Raw genomic sequence first — 14,673 nt, 5'->3', positions numbered from 1 at the left:
ATTCATTATTTGATACACAAAATACAACAACAACAAGAAAAATCATATATATAGTACGTGTTTTTGTTTCTATTAGACTATTTGCTGGTAATGTGTTTGACATTATTTATGTTAAACAATGGGCAAAATGATCAGCCCTGTAGTGTGTAGTAGTACGCTTCATAACCTTGTATCAAACATGAGTGTGGCTGCTTGTCAGGTCAAGTGCTTTCAGAACTAGGGATTCATAGCTCTAAAACTGAACCACATATAGAAGCACAAGTCTTCACTCTAGTTAATTAGTGACTGGCTGGCTGGGCCTCGTGTCAACATGGCTAACAATGCCATACCACTATTTTCCCGAAGAGATCTCTCTGTTTACCATGGCTTTATTAAAGCACTCTTGCAAAATGCTTTGTTTGTTGATACTTAATAATAAGTGGAAATTCAGGTTGCACAATGCCAAGACAAACATTGACTTTCAATATTTGAGGAACGGGGTTGCAAACGCATAACATATACCTCACTCCTCATACCAGACTCATTAGCAGGCACCTCTATTCATGGACGGAACAGCATCCTTAACTATCAGTGTCTATTTCAGGGTAGAGCCGGGACAACAGTCATCATCATCATGCAAATATGAGATGGCATCACTTTTTGTTCCAATGGAAATAGTATGCAAATTCTAGGATTTTCATAGATATGCTAAAGACGTCAACCTGCTTTCAGTGTCAGAAAAGACTTGTCATCACAAGAATTGATCAAATCGGCATGCTATTTTTGGAATGACAGCAATGTGAGTGAGATATGTAATGGAAAATTCATTGCAGTTCAAAAATCTATATCATTCATAAAACAATTTCAACAACGATTTGAACAAGATATAAGAAAATTACAATTATGAATCCAGGTTCCCAATTTAAAATTGTATTATAGTTTTGGTTCATTAACCCTGTAATACAGAATCATTCGATTTGAAATGTGGGGGTGTTCCTCTGTTACCCCATTGGTTCTTCCAGAAACACGGTCGATCAAACATGTGCTGATTGGCCACAAAGATATTATGGGGAGGGACAAAGTGAGCCTCGCGCGCTCACCTGGAATTCAACAACGAATGCCAGTCTTCCGCACTGCTTTAGTAAAGGCTTATTGCATAGTTTCACAGAAAAACGGTATTGTATTTCAATAGGTTTGGATAATTGTGACGATAGCACGTTTCTTTGAGTGCAAATGCACTTTGTGGACAGTGAATAGTATTATTCTACTGCTCTCAGGTACGTTTAACTTTCTATACTTTTATTCTCTTTTGAAGTGTTTTTCCTCTAAGAAACTGTTTTTATGTTTTCAAGCATGATTTGACACATCAAATCAAATTGTATTTGTCACATGCTTTGTAAACAACAGGGTATGATTCGTTAGAATTCTATGCGATGTGTAGATTATACACAGTCTGAGGATACACTGGTATTGGTAATGGCACAGGAAACGTTACTGTACAGTTGTTTTTATATTATTACGACCAAAGTTCGACTATTGGCCCCGTTGTGAATGTGCCTATCTATACAGAGGCGTAAAAGAGCCTAGGCTACTATATCTAATATGTTTTACACGGCTGTGATGATATCAGGGGCCTGCCATGGGATATATCTCTCTCATCAAGACTGACAGACACAGATGTTCGTTCACACTGCTGTGGTCATGTTATCGTATGGTTCACTGCTATGGTTGATACACCACCCTGGAAGACAATAGAAAAGCACTGAGTTGCCATTCAGTTGGTCAGGTGGGAAAGTTTTCCACAAGAAAGATGATTGACACAATTCAACATCATAGTCACTGTTATGTCATATGAGGACCAGACCAAAAGGCAAGCTCTAATGTGGACTATAGATTAGTGATATGTGCCAATGCGTACTTGAGATTTCAATGTTTGCCAATCAATAAAACTATTCCCAAAGCTTGGACATTGACATTTTAATGGTGCAGACTGAGTGCCAACTGCCAAGCTAAACATTAATGGAATATTTCTTCATGCATGTACTCTGTGCAGGTTGGGAGTTGCACAACATGGTGTGGATGTCTGTTATGAACCTTTATTTACTGTAAATGATTAACTAGTTCTTTACTTAACCATTACATGCCCAGGTTAGTCTTTTTGAGATCAAATATATTTTTGAAGAGATACCTGGTCCAACCAAGACAGAAAAGCAATGCTTTTGCTCAGCCTGTCCTTCATGTCACAGGACATACTTCACATTTCTCTCTCTGGCCTCTTTTATCACCACAATAAGATCACTGTCACACATTGAAATGGAACCTAAGGCAATCCCCTTCCTGAATCCCAGGGCTTTCCAGCGGTTCAAAGTGCACTGAAGATCAGGCCATACAGTGGACACCGTGCTACCCCTTTCATTTACAGTGCACCTAATCAGCTCTCTCTATTTCCCCTTCAGCTTTGTAATTTACTTGAAATGCACAGAGGTACAGTCTTAGAAAAAAGTTGCTATCTAGTGAACCCTTTGAAGGACCCTTTTTGGGTCGATGGACAACCCTTTTCCCCAGAGGATTCTATACTGAACAAAAATATAAACAAAACATGTAAAGTGTTGGTTTCATGAGCTGAAATAAAAGATCCCAGAAATGCTCCATACGCACAAAAAGCTTATTTCTCTAAAATGTTGTGCACTAATTTGTTACATCCCTGTTCGTGAGGATTTCTCCTTTGCCAAGCTAATCCATCCACCTGACAGGTGTGGCATATCAACAAGCTTTTTAAACAGCATGATCATTACTCAAGTGCACCTTGTGCTGGGGACAATAAAAGTCCACTCTAAAATATGCAGTTTTGTCACACAACACAATGCCAAAGATGTCTCAAGTTTTGAGGGAGCATGCAATTGGCATGCTGATGCAGGAATGTGCACCAGAGCTGTTGCCAGATAAATTAATGTTAATTGCTCTTATAAGCCGCCTCCAATGTCGTTTTAGAGAATTTGGCAGTGCGTCCAACCGGCCTCACAGTGGTTTGCTGATGTCAACGTTGTGAACAGAGTTGCACATGGTGGCATTGTGGTTGTGGTATGGGCAGGCATGAGCCATGGACAATGAACACAATTGCATTTTAATCTATGGTCATTTGAATGCACAGAGATACCGTGACGAGATCCCGAGGCCCATTGTCGTGCCATTCATCTGCCGCCATCACCTCATGTTTCAGCATGCTAATGCACCATGTCGCAAGGATCTGTACACCATTCCTGGAAGCTGAAAATGTTCCAGTTCTTCTATGGCCTTTATAATCACCAGACATGTCACCAATTGAGCATGTTTGGGATGTTATGGATCGATGTGTACAACCGCGTGTTCGAGTTCCCGCCAATATCCAGCAACTTTGCACAGCCATTAAAGAGGAGTGGGACAACATTCCACAGGCCACAATCAACAGCCTGATCAACTCTATGTGAAGGAGATGTGTCTTGCTGCATGAGGAAAATGGTGGTCACACCAGATACTGACTGGTTTTCTGATCCACACCCCTACCTTTTCTTTAAGGTATCTGTGACCAACAGATGCATCACTGTATTCCAAGTCATGTGAAATCCATAGATTTGGGCCAAATTTATTTATTTAAATTGACTGATTTCCTTATATGAACTGTAACTCAGTAAAATCTTTGAAATGATTGCATGTTGTGTTTATATTGCCCTTGACAATCAACCGCTCTCTGTCATGGATGATGTTGGCTTTCACCGACTGGTCGAGCACCTTGAGCCCTGGTACACACTACCAAGTAGGTGCTATTTTTCAGATGTTGCCCTACTGGAGTTGCACAATATTGTTGAAACACACATCCCTGAGCTACTTGCTATGTGCGTCACTGCTATTAGCTTCACGACTGATATTTGGACCAGCGATGTCAGCCCCATGAGCATGTGGGATTTCATACTGAGGAAAGCCGTATTGCATGCTCAAGAATGTGATGGTTCTCATATCGCTGCTGCCATTTCAATGGCATTTGAGACTTTGAAACATGAACACACTAGCTAGCTCCATTCGAACAACTGACTCGAGAAATAATCTCTTCAACTGCATCTGCAGCAGACGTGATCACACCCTCTGTCATGGCATTGAAACGCCTGCTCAAAACTGCAGACAGACCATGGGGTTAAAACTTGTAAAAGTCCTTTACAAGAGTCTGTGAACAAGCGATCCAGTGGCATTCTTCTCTGAACCTCTTTACTGTGTCGCCACCATGCTTGATGCTATGTACAAGGACCGCTACTTCGATACAGACAAGAAACAGGGTTTACATGAAATGTTAGACACAGCTGGACAAGATGGAAACGGACACAGTGACAGTGCCCCCCGAGGTAGAGAGGCCACGGACAGACCGAGCTGAAACTTCACTGCTTTACATGAATGATGAAATCCTGGTTGAGACTGAACAAATGAACAACGAAACAATGCAGCAAGTAAGTAGGAAATAGGTTTTGAATATATTTGACTGGTAATGGGGACATAAATGGAGATTGGCTGAAATTTGCTAAGAGCTGAAGAATCTAGATTCCTTTTTTTAGTGCAGTGGGAAAGTACCTGTGAACAGGGAGTCATTAACAATAGTTTGCACTTCTTCAGATTTGCAATTAAAAACTGTTTTGAAGAAGGTGGTTGGATAAGATCGAGAAGGCAGGTACAAGGCTTAACTTGTGATATCACTTTCCAGAGTATTTCTGTGTCAACCAGGGGAAATAAATCTATAGTGTCTTTGCAGTGGTAGGCTACAGCACATATAATCAAATCAATATGGGTCCTCCTATGGGGACAGCCGAAGAACCCTTTTGGAACCCTTTTTGTAAGAGTGTACGTCAGAGCATAGGGCACCAGCCAGGGCGGTTAGTTAAATGACAAAACATGTTTTCTAGGAAGCAGGCAAAGTCACATTCCTAGGTGTATTAAATCTTTGAGGTTGGTGCAGTGAGGTTGTCTCTCCCACTACAACCCTGTAGGTGCGTAGGCTGGGACTCACTGGGTGGTGCAAGCCTGGTTTCCGTCTCTGTTTAGCTATTTTGTACTCCGTGTCCTTGACAGGAGTGGAATGTTGGCTAAAACGACTGGTATCCAGACTAGGGAGGGGCAGGTTCTGGGACATTTTCTCTCTGTCTTTTGCTCATAGTATTATTATGTCTCGTTTGGGTGGGGTAGGAAGTAGGTCTAAATATGAGCACTAGACTAAATGGGAAGGAGGGAGCCCTGGGATACTGTGTGAACTAGAAAGCCCACTATTTGTTGTTGCCAACACCGTACTGTGTGGCCTATATTGACCCACATGTTTTGCTACTGTCAACATGCCCATATTTCCATTGTTATTGACTTGCTAAAGGTGCAGGTAGACTCAGATACATGTCATTCTGAAAAGCAAAGGAAAATTCTGTTTATTGGAACCATCCAGGTGAGGGGCTGAAAGGAAAACTCCTTAAAGAAATTGACATTTCACTTGCAAGTCCCTTGTTAAATAACTTCACAGCTACAGAACATAGCATTTTGTTCAGTTGGACCTTATGACGTCTAAATGTGACATTGTTGAGTGGGGCGATATTTGGCAATTGCTTATATTTGTGTAATCAAAATGACATAGGCCTAATTGTCCCAACCCTAACCCCATGCAATTCAGCAGCATTGAGTGCCTTTTTGATGGATCAGCAATAGTCTGGGTTGTTTCAGTGGAAATCGAGTTAATGATGTACCGATGACGCATTTTACAATGACTTCAATGGAAATTCACTATCATTACTGTTCCTATCTGCTTCTGTATGTGTAATCAAATGATAGAGGGTAATAAAACACAGTTGCCATTGACACTGGCTCTGAACCATCTGAATGTGTTGAACTACTGTATAGGCCTATGCCTGGATAAAACTGAATAGTAACTGATGGTAAAATGAAATTTGATATGTTTTGTTTTAGTAAAACTGCCCAAAAATCCCTGCTATGCATATTTATCACCACTAGTACATCTACAGTGTAAGCCTAGATGTCAACAGGTTGTTGGTGGCATGACATGGTGTGGCATGTTGGTGATTGGGTTCACACAGTGCCACTTGGTATGGTTTAGTAGCTTCAGTGAGTATGTGGCCGGGTTAAAGATCTTAATCCTCTTCGATCCCTGTGGAGCATAAGGCCACAACAAGACCCCGCCATATGCCGGATGCTCCTTTGCAGTTTAAAGATATAGCATGAATCAAAGGCTAATAATCAGCTGTCCTTTGCTCACTGCTTGAGCTTTGTCCACGGCTTTGTCAGTGTATCCCTCTATTGGATAAGGGCACATAGAGGCTAAATAGGGAGACAGTATTGGTGATGTAATAATCCTGCCTGTAAGCTGCTGGCTGGCGTACTATTGTCCCTCCTGTACACTGATATACTGTACTGTATTAGAGACGTGTAACAGGATTCCTGTTTGTTGTAGAACTCTACCATGATATCACTGATCAAATATCAGTGCTAAGAAAAGACATGGTTTAAAAACATGAATAAGAGTATGTAACATACGTGTCCTAGTCTTTACCATGGGCTGTAATAGAGAAATACCACCATTTCCGCTCGGGAAGCTCTGCTAAATGGAGCATCATGATGATGTAATGATTTTTGCCTCGAGCGTTAAAACTTCTTTTCTCCTTCCTTCTTTTTTTCAGTTACTTCCCCATCTGGACCCGTCTGTGACTTTCAGCCAATTAGCAGAGGCCCCCTGAACCCCTGGCACCTGTCCCTGTGCCATGCCAAAGAGTGACACGTGGCCGGGTGGCGTTGCCATGGAATCCTTGATCAGTATGGACAGCACTGGGAGCTGTGACAGTGTGGTTAGCATGAACTCTGGCTTTGTGAGTGCTGCCATAACCTTAGCCCTGCCCCTTTTCACGCCAACTGTTATTAGCACTCGCTGACCAGGAAAATGTTTGAGACCCTGGTTTTACCCGTTTCTAGTTTATTTAGTTGATGTGCTGCCCTGCTGCCTTTGTGCTAAACACTTAGGGGTACTTTAGAAAGGATTTAAATGACAAAAGGTCAAACATTGAAAGGCCTTTCTCACTCCCCATCTTAGATTTAATATTGACTATTATAAATCGTCATGTTCAATCAATCAATATATTTTATAAAGCCCTTTACAGATACCCAGCCTAAAACCCCATAGAGCAAGCAATGCAGATGGATAGGCACAGTGGCTAGGAAGAACTCCCTAGAATGCAGTGTACAGTAGATAGGGTTCAGAGCCACTGTCTCCCAATTATAAGAGTCAGTGAGCTGCTGGGCTTGTTTCATGTTGGGGGGTGAGAGATTGTAAGAGTCAGTGAGTTGCTGGGCTTGTTTCATGTTGGGGGGTGAGAGATTGTAAGAGTCAGGAGCTGCTGGGTTTGTTTCATGTTGTGGGTGAGAGATTATAAGAGTGAGCTGCTGGGCTTGTTTCAAAATCAAATCAAATGTATTTATATAGCCCTTGTACATCAGCTGATATCTCAAAGTGCTGTACAGAAACCCAGCCTAAAACCCCAAACAGCAAGCAATGCAGGTGTAGAAGCACGGTGGCTTGGAAAAACTCCCTAGAAAGGCCAAAACCTAGGAATAAACCTAGAGAGGAACCAGGCTATGTGGGGTGGCCAGTCCTCTTCTGGCTGTGCCGGGTGGAGATTATAACAGAACATGGCCAAGATGTTCAAATGTTCATAAATGACCAGCATGGTCGTATAATAATAAGGCAGAACAGTTGAAACTGGAGCAGCAGCACGGCCAGGTGGACTGGGGACAGCAAGGAGTCATCATGTCAGGTAGTCCTGGGGCATGGTCCTAGGGCTCAGGTCCTCCGAGAGAGAGAAAGAAAGAGAGAAGGAGAGAATTAGAGAATGCACACTTAGATTCACACAGGACACCGAATAGGACAGGAGAAGTACTCCAGATATAACTGACCCTAGCACCCCGACACATAAACTACTGCAGCATAAATACTGGAGCATAAATACTTGTTTCATGTTGGGGGTGAGACGTTGTAAGAGTCAGTGAGCTGCTGGGCTTGTTTCATGTTGGGGGTGAGAGATTCAGATGTTTGTTCAGAGAGAGAGAAATAAGAGAGAGAGACCGCTTTGAGGATGATCAGAACCTAGTCTGTTTAGTTCAGAGCTGTTCAGAGGCCACTCACTGAAATCCACTGCAATACATTCCTCTGGCAATGCAGTATAGGATACAAGCTAGCCAGGAGCAGTGCTGTGGTACATTGTCTTTCCATCAGTGTAGTGTGAAAGGTAAATGTCATTTTGATCATCTCTGTGTCTCCAGTCTCACTGGGCCTCAATGTAATGTTCAGCCTAGCTGAAAGCAACAGAGAGACTGAATAAACACTGACTATTAACAACTGAAAATCAAGGCAAAATTGTTTGAAGGCCTCACCTAACATTATACAAGGATATAGTGCACACAGACATTCCTGGCATACATCTCCACATAGCTATGTAATCTTGATTAAAGAGGAGCACTTGATTGCAATGGTATCTTTATTCTGAATCTGTTTGTTCTCTACATTTGCAGTTTGTCTACGTTTCCGTGTTTCTTCTTTGTGTTAATTACGTATGTATGTGTGTGTGTGTGTGTGTGTGTGTGTGTGGGGGGGGGGGGGGGGGGCGGCAGAGTGATGACAGTCTGGAGCACCTCTCTGCTGAGGAGCGGGCATGCCTCATGTTTCTGGAGTCCACCATTGAGTCCCTGGAGATGGAGGAGGACAGTGGCCTGTCAAATGATGAGCCAGACCCCAGCAGCCTGGCAGCCAAACCTGGCCACCTCTCTATGGGACAGGCCAGATTGGAGGGTGAGTATCACCAAAATATTTTGTTAATATCTATGTTGTTGTTTTATCAGGAATTTATCATTCAGGAGACTAACAAATGTTTCCAGGTTTTGGGTCATGTTTGTGCGAGCCAAGCTTAGGAATTTGACAGTAAAATAATTGCTGTTTCTGCTTGCCTTCTAGATGTATCAGAACTCCAGCATTCTGACTCAGGAAGGGATCAGAAGTCCTTTCTGAACTGCATAGTGCCTACACCACTTAGAGTGGCAAATAGCCTTGCCAGTATCCAGCTCAAAGCCCCAGGTTCTGCCACCCAGCCCACTGCTCCAGCTGCAGCAATTGAGCCTAGAGCCCCAGCCCCAGTAGTAGCAACCCAGCTCAATATCCCAGGGGCATTTACTGATCTCAAACCTCCAGGGGTAGTCACTGAACCCACAGTCTCAGAGGTAGTGACAGAACGTAAAGCTCCAGAGATAGCAACTGTGCCTAAGTCCCCAGAGTTGATGACTGACATCAAATCTCCTGGGTTGGACACTATTTCAAAAGTTCCGGTGTTGTCCACTGAGTCTAAAACTCCAGAGTTAGCTGCAGACCCAAAAGCTTCTGCCTCGGACACGACCCCATCCTCAGCCACTTCAGATAATTCTGTGGACAACATGCCTAAAGGAGTCTCTGTAGACAGCAAGTCTGCAAAACGGCAATCTAAGGTTCACTCTGAGCTGGATCTGAAGCTGATTCCCCCTCCCTCAGACTTCAGGGATGATGAGCCAGAGGAGGAGAGTGAACTTCCAGTGCCTGCAGTACCACTAACCTACAGTGAGCTGGAGCAACTACGCAGGAGAGCTCCACCAGCCTCGCCTGGAGCCCAACAGACACCACCTTCTAAACCTCCTGTTGATCTGCCTGTACCTGTTAGTACCAACTCACCACCCTCCCACTCAGAGGCCCTAACCATCCCCATTCCTGAGACCCTGGAAACAAAGAACCCACCTGCCGTGGCCCCTAAGCCCAAGAGGCTTCCCTCCAACATCATCCAGAAGTCCCACAAGTCAGATAGTCACCCAGGCCCCCCTCTCTCCTTGCCCATTGACAGGTCGATCATTGATCCCCAGAAGGTGCGTTTGGAGGCTCTACGGAAGCTCGGGCTCCTGAAGGGTGAGGATGGAGACTCAGGCCCTGTAGTTTCACCCAAATCCCGGAAGTCATGGGCACCCACTCCCTCTCCTCGCAGCCCAGATGCCACCCAGACCCAAGCCCCAGCCCAAATCCCTACTACTTCCCCAGCCACTACCCCTGGCCAAGTCCCAGCCACTATCCATACCCCAATCCCAGTGCCTGCTGCAGTTGCTGTCCCAGCTACCACAGAACCAGCCCGAGCCACTACCCTTGCTCCACTTCCAGCCCCAATCCAATTTAGTGACAATGCCAAAGCCCTGCTCTTGCCCCTTACAACCCCTCCTTCACCACCCAAGCATATTCCCCCTCCCGTAAGGGTCAAATCAGCCACTCTGGAGCGTTCCAGCATGGGCCAGAGAAGCTACATGGCCAGCAATTCCTCCCTCAGGGCAAACCAGGCTCCCAGTGTCCCTTTGTCCCCCAGAGACCAGCGTAACTCTAGACCCCGCCCGGCCTCCCTAGGAACTGGGAAAGACTTCATGAATGTTCAGGGTGAGGCCTGCCACCCCCAACCAGGTCATGGGGAGTCTCAGAACAAGCTGCCCCGTTCCCATGGTATCAGTGTGCTGATCTGCCCCAACAGCAAGAGTGGAGAAGACCGACGAGAGGCCTTGAAGAAGCTAGGACTGCTGAGCGACTGAGGGAAGGGAGAGGGGAAATGGAACTGCACCATTATGAAATCCATATGAGGGGTGAGGTCTGAGGAGGAGGAATGTCCTTAATATGGATTCTGTATAACTAAGCCCTCCTCCAGTTTTTGACACTGAAACTTATGGGAAGATTACTCTCTCCATAAGGCCTTCTTTGAAGCAACATGCAGAGAGCACTATTTGTTTGATGAAGGATTGTTTGGCTTTACAGAAACCTGTATATTTATGGAGTGTATTTTTGCCTTCTTGCTGCACAGAAATGCTGTATGTACCCTAAGACTGGCTTTCATGAATAACCTGTATCATACTACTATGAGATACTACTCTAACTACAGTTTGCAGTACAGTGAGTATCTATGTATGTATATTCCTCGTGAAATGTGTTAGGCTGTTTGTGAATCTAATTTGACATTCAGTAATTTGATCATTGTCTATTTTCTAAATAAAATATAATACACTATGTAAGGATGTTTGTGTCATTAACTCGTTCATAAAATATACAAAAATATGTGGACACCCCTTCAAATGAGTGGATTTGGCTATTTCAGCCACCATTTTCTGTTGACAGATGTATAAAATCGAACACACAGCCATGCAATCTCCATAGAGAAACATTGGCAATAGAATGGTCTTACTGAAGATCTCAGTGACTTTCAACGTAATAGGATGCCACCTTTCTAACAAGTCAGTTTGTCAAATTTCTGCCCTGCTAGAGCTGCCCCGGTCAACTGTAAGTGCTGTTATTGTGAAGTGGACATGTCTAGGAGCATCAACGGCTCAGATGCAAAGTGGTAGGCCAAACAAGCTCACAGAACGGGACCACGAGTGTGTCTCTCCTCTGTTGCAACACTCTCTGGGAATTGTCACTGGAAGCAACGTCAGCACAATAACTTCGTCAGGAGCTTCATTAAATGAGTTTCCATGGCCGAGCAGCCACACACAAGCCTAAGATCACCATGCGCAATGCCAAGTGTCGGCTTGAGTGGTGTAAAGCCAGCCACCATTGGACTCTGGAGCAGTGGAAACACATTCTCTGGAGTGATGAATCACTCGTTACCATCTGGCAGTCCGACGGACAAATCTGGGTTCAGCAGATGCCAGGAGAGTGCTACTTGCCTGAATGCATAGTCCCTACTGTAAAGTTTGGTGGAGGAGGAATAATAGTCTGGAGCTGTTTTTCATGGTTTGGGCTAGGACCCTTAGTTCCAGTAAAGGGAAATCTTAAAGCTACAGTATACAATGACATTCTAGACAATTCTGTGCTTCCAACTTGGTTGCAACAGTTTGGGGAAGGTCCTTTCCTGTTTCAGCACGACAATTCCCCTGTGCGCAAAGCGAGGTCCATACAGAAATGGTTTGTCGAGATCAGTCTGGAAGAACTTAACTGGCCTCAACCCCACCGAACAGCTTTGGGATGAATTGGAAAGCTGACTGCTAACCAGGGCTAATCGCCCAACATCAGTGCCGACCTCACTAATGCTCTTGTGACTGAATGAAACCAAGTCTCCGCAGCGATATTTGAACATCTAGTGGAAAGCCTTCCCAGGAGAGTACAGGTTGTTATAGTAGCAAAGGGGACCAACTCCATATTATTGCCCATGATTTTGGAATGAGATGGTCGACAAGCAAGTGTCCACATACTTTTGGTTATGTAGTGTATGTTGTGCTCTTATGAAGAACAATGCACAACCCTTTGTGCTGTGTTTTCAAATGGAGAAGAAACCTGATGGTATTTCTACAGTTAGGGATGTGCCTTTATAACTTCTCCTTTCACATATCCTTTGACATGAACATTGACAGCATTGGTTGGACTTCATTTCCTAAAGTTCCTCTAATTCCTAAAACAAATGTGGAACCATGCCAACCAGTGGAAAAATGATCTGATTTGCTCATATTATTTTGTTTGGTGTAGTGATTGGCAGTTGTAAAGGAACCAAATTATAAGGTAGAGAAAATGTACTACTACATAGCCTACAGTGCAGTAGATAGAAGCTTCAGTAGCCAGCCAGCCAGTGATAGAAATCTGAAATGTGGTTTGTGTGGTTTTAGGTGTGACGCACATCAAAACCCATTATACAAACTGGTTGTTGAGCAGCAATATAGGTCTGTAAGTGGTTAGCAGATGACTGAAATACTGTTTGTCTAGTTGAGAGAGAGCTGGTTCCTCTTTTCTGGTTCCTAAAATTGGATCCCCTTTTAAAATACCATCAGGTTGGGTTCATATGGTTTCTAATCATTGTCTGTCAAAACTCATCATACTCAAGTCAAAATGATGAAGTATAGCATTTAGAATAAGTGGCTCATTAAGGCCTAGATTTAGTCAGATCAAGCATTAACCGGCGATAGTCTACACCCGCATAGCTGATGTTTTGGCAGAGAAACTAGGCTAAATAGAAATAATGAAATCAAATTGTAAAATGATTAAACACAATAGTGAGGATTCTATCAGCCTAATTGAAGTGTAGATTATATCTCACATTCCAGTGTTAGAACTTGTAAACAAGGCTGCATGGGATTTAAATTAATGCGACTCCGTGCATCCAATGGCAATGTCCGCTTTAGATACAGCCTAAAGCTGCTTGTGGATTTGACAGCTCTAACGCAGTTCCACCTCCGACACCATGAAAACATCAACTAAGCAGATGTTGGCTAAAGAGGATCTGACTGAAACGGGTGTTCCCAATGGCAGGACTTACTAAACCATGTCAATGGTTTGTTTTGGAAAGAGAGAATAGACCTTGATACCCTTTGTATATGACCTCTTCAGTTTAGACAACACTTTAACGTTATGAGTGGGGTGTAATGCTTGTAATATAATGAAATGCTTGGTCCAATGAATTTTAGTTGTGAAACAAAAGGTGACTTGTAGGCTACAGACAGAACAGCACATTGTTGATACGGGCCCTTCAAAGTAGAGGAATGTTAATGGCTGTTTATCTGTCAGCTGCATTGGGCTTTGTCTACTGTGAGTGTCCCCAATACAGGCCCTGGTTTGTCATGTCAACACGTATATGGTCAACAAATTGGTGTCACAGCTGCAGTGTCAGCAGTTCATATTAACCCTTGTGTGCTGCAACGACCTTTCTATTCTATTGATCTCTGTTTAACCCTTGTGTAGCCTTAACATTCTCTATACTCCCCTTGTCCTAAGGGTAAAAAATGACCCGCCTTCACTAAACCCCTAAAATAAAGCCGCTAAATTGAATTTTAAACCCCAAATCTATTTTTCTATGAAGAAACAACCTGTCATTCATCCCAAACTTTGTGAATATCTGGGTTTTCCCTCTACACAATGCAGGAAGACTGCATTTAATCAGTGGACACCACTCGTTTTATTACAACACACCTGTCATAATTGTTTTCTTTACTAAAGTAGAGGTTTACTATTATTATTATTATTTCTAAAGGTACTGCAAAGGTGTAAACAAAAATGTTTTAGCAGGAGAGCAGTAGTATAGCCTAAGAAAGTAGCAGAAATGTGCAGAAAGTAGTTGTGACTGCATTTTATTGAAGGGAAACAATAACAGTCTTGAACTTTTTTGGCAACATCGTGATATATTCTGATATACTGTACAATGAGGAATTCAACTACAAAGTACTAGTCTTCTCCCATTTTTTAACCATTGCCCTACCCACAAGGTGTATAAACAACAACAATAAATACAAATAAAATAAGACAATAGATACAAAACAAAAACGTGAAGAACATAAATCAATCAACTCTAATTAGCACATGTAGGACAGTATGCAAGTGTGTGTGCATGGACTTTGCAGATGTATTTCTCACATGTGCAGCACATAGTATTTGTTTTACAGTCCTTCTTTGGGGGGCAGAATTGGCATCTCCTCCTCTTGTCTGCTCCAGCTGCAGCCTCAGGTGGGTCAGGACAAGATTCAGCCCCTGAACAGCTTTCACCAGCACTGCAGAGGCTGTGCGGGGGAGGCGCTCCCTTCTTTGAATGTGTGGGGTTACAAGTGCCTTTCTCAGCTGCTTCAGGAACACCCTCCTCTTGTTCCTCTTATCAGGCATCCAGG

At 43.4% G+C, this 14,673-nt stretch overlaps 1 protein-coding gene across 3 annotated transcripts; it reads left to right on the top strand.

Moving 5' to 3' along the window:
* Positions 1 to 522: 522 nt before the first annotated feature.
* LOC109908107 (specifically androgen-regulated gene protein) lies at positions 523 to 11,103 on the top strand. Of its 3 annotated transcripts, none has more exons than XM_031794362.1 (4): positions 523 to 778; positions 6,675 to 6,860; positions 8,656 to 8,833; positions 8,996 to 11,103. In XM_031794362.1, exons 2-4 carry the CDS (start codon positions 6,756 to 6,758, stop codon positions 10,627 to 10,629), a joined length of 1,917 nt encoding a protein of 638 aa, XP_031650222.1. In that variant the 5' UTR covers positions 523 to 778; positions 6,675 to 6,755; the 3' UTR covers positions 10,630 to 11,103. The 3 variants fall into 3 exon arrangements, with proteins under 3 accessions (XP_031650222.1, XP_020362167.1, XP_031650223.1); XM_020506578.2 differs by lacking the exon at positions 523 to 778 and adding an exon at positions 1,075 to 1,256; XM_031794363.1 differs by lacking the exon at positions 523 to 778 and adding an exon at positions 3,740 to 4,454.
* Positions 11,104 to 14,673: the final 3,570 nt, after the last annotated feature.

The sequence above is a fragment of the Oncorhynchus kisutch genome, linkage group LG17, assembly GCF_002021735.2.
Source record: "Oncorhynchus kisutch isolate 150728-3 linkage group LG17, Okis_V2, whole genome shotgun sequence".
NCBI lineage: Eukaryota > Metazoa > Chordata > Actinopteri > Salmoniformes > Salmonidae > Oncorhynchus > Oncorhynchus kisutch.
This window is presented reverse-complemented; position numbering and strand designations above follow the sequence as displayed.

Coding starts and splice junctions, on each gene's coding strand:
- LOC109908107 (XM_031794362.1), top strand. CDS start 6,756: ATGCCAAAGAGTGACACGTGGCCGGGTGGCGTTGCCATGGAATCCTTG. Junction 6,861..8,655: donor TTAGCATGAACTCTGGCTTT/GTGAGTGCTGCC, acceptor GGGGGGCGGCAG/AGTGATGACAGTCTGGAGCA. Junction 8,834..8,995: donor GGGACAGGCCAGATTGGAGG/GTGAGTATCACC, acceptor CTTGCCTTCTAG/ATGTATCAGAACTCCAGCAT.